The sequence below is a fragment of the Priapulus caudatus genome, unplaced genomic scaffold (assembly GCF_000485595.1).
Source record: "Priapulus caudatus unplaced genomic scaffold, Priapulus_caudatus-5.0.1 Scaffold1827, whole genome shotgun sequence".
In the NCBI taxonomy this organism is placed as follows: domain Eukaryota; kingdom Metazoa; phylum Priapulida; class Priapulimorpha; order Priapulimorphida; family Priapulidae; genus Priapulus; species Priapulus caudatus.
The window spans coordinates 3179-10446 of NW_014578888.1; the positions used below are offsets into that span (position 1 = coordinate 3179).

The window sequence follows — 7268 nt, forward strand, 5'->3', positions numbered from 1 at the left end:
ATATTCGGGAGGTTTTACGTTATCTTAATAAATGATCAAATATTACATTTTAGCCAGGAAGAATAGATACATTGTATACAACAAACGTGTGTAATGTTCGCAGGTACAAAAACAAACAGTTGACTGAGAAAAAGATAATTAGTAAGTAAATGTATTGAAAATAACTCAACAAAGGAGTGTAAATTGCTAACAAATTCTGTTAAAAACATGATAAATGATCTAGGTCTAATAGATGTGGGTGATGTATAACCCTAGTACAGCGACCTTTGGTTATGGTATTTCTTAATACATTATGTAAATAGAGCAAGCTAATCTATCCTATCATACAGTAATTAGATATATATCTATATTCATGTTAAATAATAATTTTTGTTTATTACCAACACCGTAATTCTGCCAGCTGAAAGTCCAGTTTGTTGTAATTTATTGTTATGCTAGAAATGCATGTAAACCAAACTATATAACTGCCTCCGGCACTATACAATCTTTGATGTAAACTAAAACATGTACTGTAATCCTGTATCCAGAATTCATTGTGACACTACACATTACATTACATATATGTATTTTATGTATGAAATCTCACTTCCGTGTTAATTTCTGTTCACCCGGGTTTTTAGTAAGATGCTTACTGTGGCTGCTATTTTGAATTTTTGGCCAACATAAGAAATTTTGCTGTATGGTTCTGCTGTTAGCAGACGTGTGTTGGCTGTCAATCACAACAATGCTTCTTCGTGGCCAAGAACTTGCACTATTAATATGCGCACAAAACCAGCAAAAGAAGTGCCTTGAAGAAGTTATCTAAGAAACACCATTACTTATTAGGCTGAAAGTACATCTTCACACGCGTTCAACCAGCAAGATGAAGCTGACTCCGAGAGAGCTAGAAAGTCTTGTCGTTTACCAGGCAGGATGCTTGGCACAGAAACGGCTTGCCAGAGGTTTACAACTAAACTACCCGGAGGCTGTGGCACTATTAGCTACGCAGGTAGGCAATAGTAGGTAATAATTGTAATGATAGTAATGATAGCAGGAGTGAGTAATTAGGATCATGTCTACTATTTACTCCTGATGATCGTGGTAATGATAATAGTGTAAATACAAAAACTTGCTTTCTGCCCAAGCTTATAGTACTTTTTCTCTTCACTATATGATCTGAATATCTTCACATCTATCTTGAACATTTCCTACCCTCCTGTTTTCTCCATCGGTAAAGGCCACATGTAAATCATTTTATTTCTATTTCACAGGTACAGGAGTTAGTTCGTGATGGACTGTCCGTATCTGAACTCATGAGTAAAGGAAGGCAAATGCTTGGTATGTATAGCTACTTGAAATTGTTAGTTACAAAAAAAAATTCATGTTATCTCATGATAATAATAACAGTAATTTTATTTATTATTTAAAATGGATAGACCTATCAACAAAAAGCCTACATACACCTACTGTGAGCATACTTGCAGTATGCAAACATCACGAAATGGCCGTATTGAGCCAGAAATGTGCTTCAAAGTTGAATATTTTGAAAATCCGTCGGACGCGGTTTCGGCATAGAGATACACAGAGTGATGTGAGTGAGAAAGCTAACAGTAGGCCTACGCTAGCTCAAATAGTTCCTGGAAAGAAAACACTATATTTGTTTGCTGATTGCATAAGCCATGTAGATAACATATGATTTAAACAAATTCACAATTTTGTAATGAACAAACATCGAATACTAAATTATAACTTGTTTTATCATAGAAAGTAACTGTTAATTAATGAAAACTGCGATTGGCTCGGCTGTGTTCCGGATGTGTAAACACTGCAAACATTCGAACGTACTAGTTTCGTAAGACTGTTTAGGTTTGCTGGAGAAATGTTATGGAAGTAGCAATACATATCAGTCGTAGTGAATTTTCACAACATGTACAAGCTCACAGTAGGTATATCTATGCATTTCGCTGCGAGAACATGCTATTTTAACTCCATGTAATTATCCTACTAGCAGAAATTTCAACAACATTCAACGGGTCATGTTCCCTTTCTTAAAGCTGAATCAAGACAGACTTCAACTTGACAAAGATAACTAGACCAGCTGTCAAATGTGTTGCTAACAGCTAGGTTAATTACATGAATTTGCCATGAATGGAATTACCTTTGTTAATGCATAAGAAGTCTTCTTCTCTGAAATCTTGTGGAATAAAACCATATAATTAGGAGGATGCAAACCTTCTAGGAGCATTGCCGAAGCCAATTTTCTCGCAAGGATTCATTATGGATTTTCTGGAATATCAAATTCATATGGGCAAAATTGATGCCTGCAACTGCTCTCATGCATTCTCCAGCCATGCATGGGATGATGATTAATTGGTTTCACATACTTGGTGGTTGACTGGTTGGCATGTCAGTACTACTTCTTGACCTCTTAGTTATGTTCACTTACAATAATCACCTGTGGTTACACGTTTCTAGGCTACAAGCAAGTGCTGCCAGGTGTTGGTGACATGATTGAAGAGGTTCAGGTGGAGGCAACCTTTCCCGACGGAACTAAACTCGTGAGTCCTCCGTGATTCTATCATGTATTTGTGTAGATGTTGTGAGACGATTTGCTCTGATTGCCTGCAGCTAAATCACAGCGTATTATATCATATGAGCATGTGCCATCTTTGAGCAAAATTACATTGCGTCCAATTGTACCACCTGAAAGAAATGGCCTTTCCCCACGTTAGATGTTTTTGTCAGGTTGGTGAAGGTAGACTAGTTTGCCGTTTTTCATGGTGTAAATCAAATTGTTGACTTTACGGCACTTCGTTTATAAGAATTTTAGAATGTCACAATCAGAGTGGTGAGTTGCTAGTGCTACCTGTCAATCACTCCACTTAAGTAGGTCACCACTTTCTACTTGCATACTGCATTTAAAACGGTTATTGCTAGTTTTTTGGTTCAAAAAAACGAAATATAGCTGAATATAGTCTCACCTGACAGTCGAAATATCACTGATTATACCAACATTAAAAACACCAAGATTTTATGCAGTTATAGCATAGAAACATGGATTTGACCACATCATACCAGCTCCGGATATTATCGTATGCCGACAATCCAAAATACAAATGGCGCCTTCAAACCAAGTCCATAATTAAAACAAAAGGCCGTGCAATTCTGTGTGGTAAATGTTATTGACTTTTTATGTCAATAATTCAGAGAACTTTCTGTCATTGTCATTCCCGTGTTAATATCTGACTGGTAATCCACAAGCTTTTCTAATAACAGACTTTACGCGGTATTAGTACTACACTACGCTCCAAGTGCCTGTGCACAGGGCGTGCGTGCGGTGTACTTGTGTGTTACAGATGAGCATTCGAATGGCATTTACAGCAAGTTATCGACAATAATTAATAAGTGAAATAGAGTAGAGAACCGCTGCTGTTACGCTAGTATGAGCCTCTGTGTTTACACTCTGACCTGATTTCTAAGGTGCGACGGTATGCATTACTGCACCGTGATATATGTCTCGTGTTACCGCCCGAGAGATGGCAACGGTAAACAGAAACAGATCGCCAAATTGTAATCGTGCGTGAATTTATTGGATTTGGTGTTAACGAAGGTTCTAAGGCATTTTATCGTTACTCTAGACAATAGCTGTTACTCAAGCAATAACGGTAGGTATCATGAATGTGGGGAAACACTGGAAAACTCTCGCAATAATTACTTTAAACTATTCCACATATTAATGATGTCATTTCCGTATGGTCTGGATTAAATTCAAGTCGACTCGAATTGTGTTTCCTGTGTCAACACACGGGTTTCTTCTTTTAAAATTTTATACATGAGCCTAGGCACTGTTTTACCTATAGTTTGTGGTTAAGTTGACCTTTAGTTGACTGCTTTCAGGGTTCCAGTGTTTTCAGGTTCATGCTGCAACCTTGTTGCTAATCATGTGAAACAATAGGGGTGTAACGATATACCGGTATATCGGTATATTGCAATATATTTTGAAAACTCGATATATCGCGATACAACTTTCAGATATCAATATTTTACGATACGATGGTATAACCAGAAATAAACTACTTGACACTTGCCTTTATGTCTATATTGTTAATGGGCTCGAAAATTATGCACTGGCAGTGTATATATTACGAAAGCACAATGTCTGCACGACGCATACAGTATTACTGGTAATTAAGCGACCACTGCATGGAGCACTGCGCGGTACTACTGCGCGGGCAGAGTGGGGCAGAGAGCACGTCAACCAGGGAGTCTATATATTGCCTATGCTTGCCTGAGTGCCCGCGCGCGCGATACAAGCTGAAGCGAGCGCCCACCATCGTTCAACAAGACTATTTTACTGTGCTGGCACGCTCGGTCGAGCGCACTGGTTCTTGAACACGCGTCAGTCTAGCGTGCCGTTGATCTAATATCACAACGAGGCAGCCAAAATGTAAAAGGCTTACTAAATGTAAATGTAGCTTGTTATTATTCTCATCAACATTGACACACTGGCATATTTTTACATTGTCAACAGTGGATTGTTCCTGCTGAAAAGTCAACACAATAAATAAAACAAATGACCACTGACCAATTTGGTAGATGTAACCAATTTGACTTTATTTTGTGCTACAATCACTTTACAAATGCAAATTACATAATAATACAATATATGATGATAAACCATCAAATTGTTACTATATCATGCATGGTATACACTTCTCAATACGTATTGGAAAATATTGCAATACGGTTTTGTCGTATTGGAAAATATTGCAATACGGTTTTTGGTCGCAATACTCACCCCTATGAAGCAATGTGCTGGATTTCAGGTTACAGTGCATTCTCCAATATGTCAGCCGGACGGAGATCTAGAACTGGCTATGTACGGATCCTTCCTACCAGTGCCAGATCTATCTATGTTCCGCAAAGAACCCCAGGTAACCATTGTATATGCGCCAGATGGCCTTACTTGCAAAACAAAAATTTCATTCACAAAGTTCCGATTGCTAGTTATTGGGCCTCATCATGCTGCTACAGTGTTGTAACCTACAGCCAGAATTGTCACGTCAGCATTGGTGGAATAATATATGCCCAAAAGTCAAAATTAACATATTTACACTTTCTCAAAGGGAGCAGACCTGTTGCAGGAAGAGAGAAAGTAACTATGCACTTTTATATTGGAAAAGTTAAAAAACATTTTCATCAGTATTTTACGCAGTAGGTAATGAGGCTTGTGGTCATGTCTCTCTCTTCCCTTCTCTCTCATTCTCTCTCTCTCTCTCACACACATACTCTGCCTCTTTTTCTCTTGCTCTCGCTATCTTTGTCTTTCTCTCGCTCTCTCTGGTCTCTGTCTCTCTCTTTGTCTCTCTCTCTCTCTCTGTAATCACAGGAGGCAGTGAGTTCCGTTGATGCCCCGCTCAGCATCACGCCGGGAGAATTGATCAGCGTGGCCGGCGTCATTGAACTCAACGTTGGTCGTGTCACCAAGACGCTCACTGTCACCAGCGTGTGCGACCGTCCCATACAGGTGACAGCGCCGCGTGCCTTGCTCGTCACACTGCAAACATGGATGTATTATGATCATGTAGCAGTAGCAGCTAAAACCTATGCCATTAAATTGTGGATGTAGCCGATGTATGGAATTGACTGACGAATCAATATCTTTTTTTTTCATAAATTTCTAGATAGGAAGTCATTATCACTTCATAGAGACGAACAAGGCACTGGTATTTGACCGTAGCGCAGCATACGGGATGCGACTGGTACGCTATGTCATAGTCTATCGCACAGGGGCCCATTGTCAGAAACAAAATTAGTCTTAACATTGGTCTTACCATTAATGTCGACTCGTAAACATTGACAGAAATATCGTAAAGCTACGAGTATTAAAAATCTTCGAAAGATTCCTTATAACGTTACAAGAGCCCAGACTCTCTTGTAACTTTAACATTAAGATGAAAATAACACATTTACACTAAGAATTACAATTATAGTGATACTATGATTTATATTAATTAGTAAACCGTGTGTTTTTCCTGGAAGACGTCAGAAACGTCAAAAACCAAAACAAACATTTACAAGTGGCATTTGTTCTCTTGTTTTGAACATTTTGATGATTTGTGACGCTCGCATCTTGTGTTACTCATGTCTTGCAGTGCAGGATAAATTCATGACCGTATTGTTTTTCATCTATATTATTTATATGTGGTTAACCATCATAATATACATAAATTACTAGGATGTACAATAAATGTGTATGAATTTGAATTTTGTGATCGATTCTCATCCAATCAACAGCATTGTGACATTATGAAGTTCCTGTTGTCGTAAGTTTTCTCATAGCTGTGATGCCTTTATGTCAACGCTATTCTCTTAACGTTAACATTAGTTGCAAGTGCAGTTAACTTTTCGATGTTTCTGACAGCGACCCCCAGGGTTGTATCATCACAGACTTTCTAATGAACACTTCTGTGTATGTGTACACACTTTTAAAGAGATTTAACATAATTTTTATACTTATTACTGTGTGCACACCTGTGAATATATGTAAATGTATTTTTGCTTGTGTATCTGTAGTGTAACTTTTACAACAGTTATGACACGGACATGCAGGATATTTCTGTCAGTGATGAGTATTGAGGAATGTCAGGTAAACCAATCTTGTATGTCTGCTAATGGCATGTATTATATAGCATGCCAACAATTCCTTTATTTGTTCTAGAACCTACCAGCGGGAACAGCAATGCGTTTTGAACCAGGAGAATCGAAGCAAGTTCCTCTTGTAGAAATTGATGGAGAAAGGTAAGTTGTTTCTATAGGGGAGTCTGTAAACCATATACTTGAAAGAAAAAGAAAAATTGCAGTTAACTACATGTTCTCTCCCTCTCCCTCTCCCCCTCTCCCTCTCTCCCTTCCTCCCGCCCTCTTTCTCTCTCTCTTCCCCCATTTGATTTGTTACTGCAGTAAGTCGATGTCGTTACTGTCAGTGTCATCTTCTCGCAGGGTGATCCGAGGTGGAAATGGACTCTGTGACGGCATTGTCGATCCAGCCAATCGACTTGCTGAGGTGATGCGTCGCGTCGAGGCAGGAGGGTTCGGTCATGAGCCACAGTCTGATGCAGGTACTGAGAGAAGCGAGCGTGCTCAGATTTTATTCATGTGGTTAGTGAAAGATGGAATTAGATGGATGTTTTGTGAATAGAAGTATATAGAGGTGTAATGATGAGAGGAAGAATGTGAGAGAGAGAGAGAGAGAGAGAGAGAGAGAGAGAGAGAGAGAGGGGGGAGAG

The 7268-nt window shown here is 38.8% G+C and overlaps 1 protein-coding gene across 1 annotated transcript in view; it reads left to right on the forward strand.

The window, feature by feature from the left end:
* The first annotated feature begins 627 nt into the window (after positions 1–627).
* LOC106817683 (urease subunit alpha-like) overlaps positions 628–7268 on the forward strand; it is a 21250-nt gene continuing 14609 nt past the window's right edge. The window contains exons 1-8 of the mRNA XM_014822369.1: positions 628–988; positions 1251–1317; positions 2455–2537; positions 4806–4913; positions 5369–5506; positions 5664–5741; positions 6701–6780; positions 6982–7100. Coding sequence (XP_014677855.1) covers positions 863–988; positions 1251–1317; positions 2455–2537; positions 4806–4913; positions 5369–5506; positions 5664–5741; positions 6701–6780; positions 6982–7100 — 799 coding nt within the window. The 5' untranslated portion in view covers positions 628–862. The remainder of the gene's footprint in view (positions 989–1250; positions 1318–2454; positions 2538–4805; positions 4914–5368; positions 5507–5663; positions 5742–6700; positions 6781–6981; positions 7101–7268) is intronic.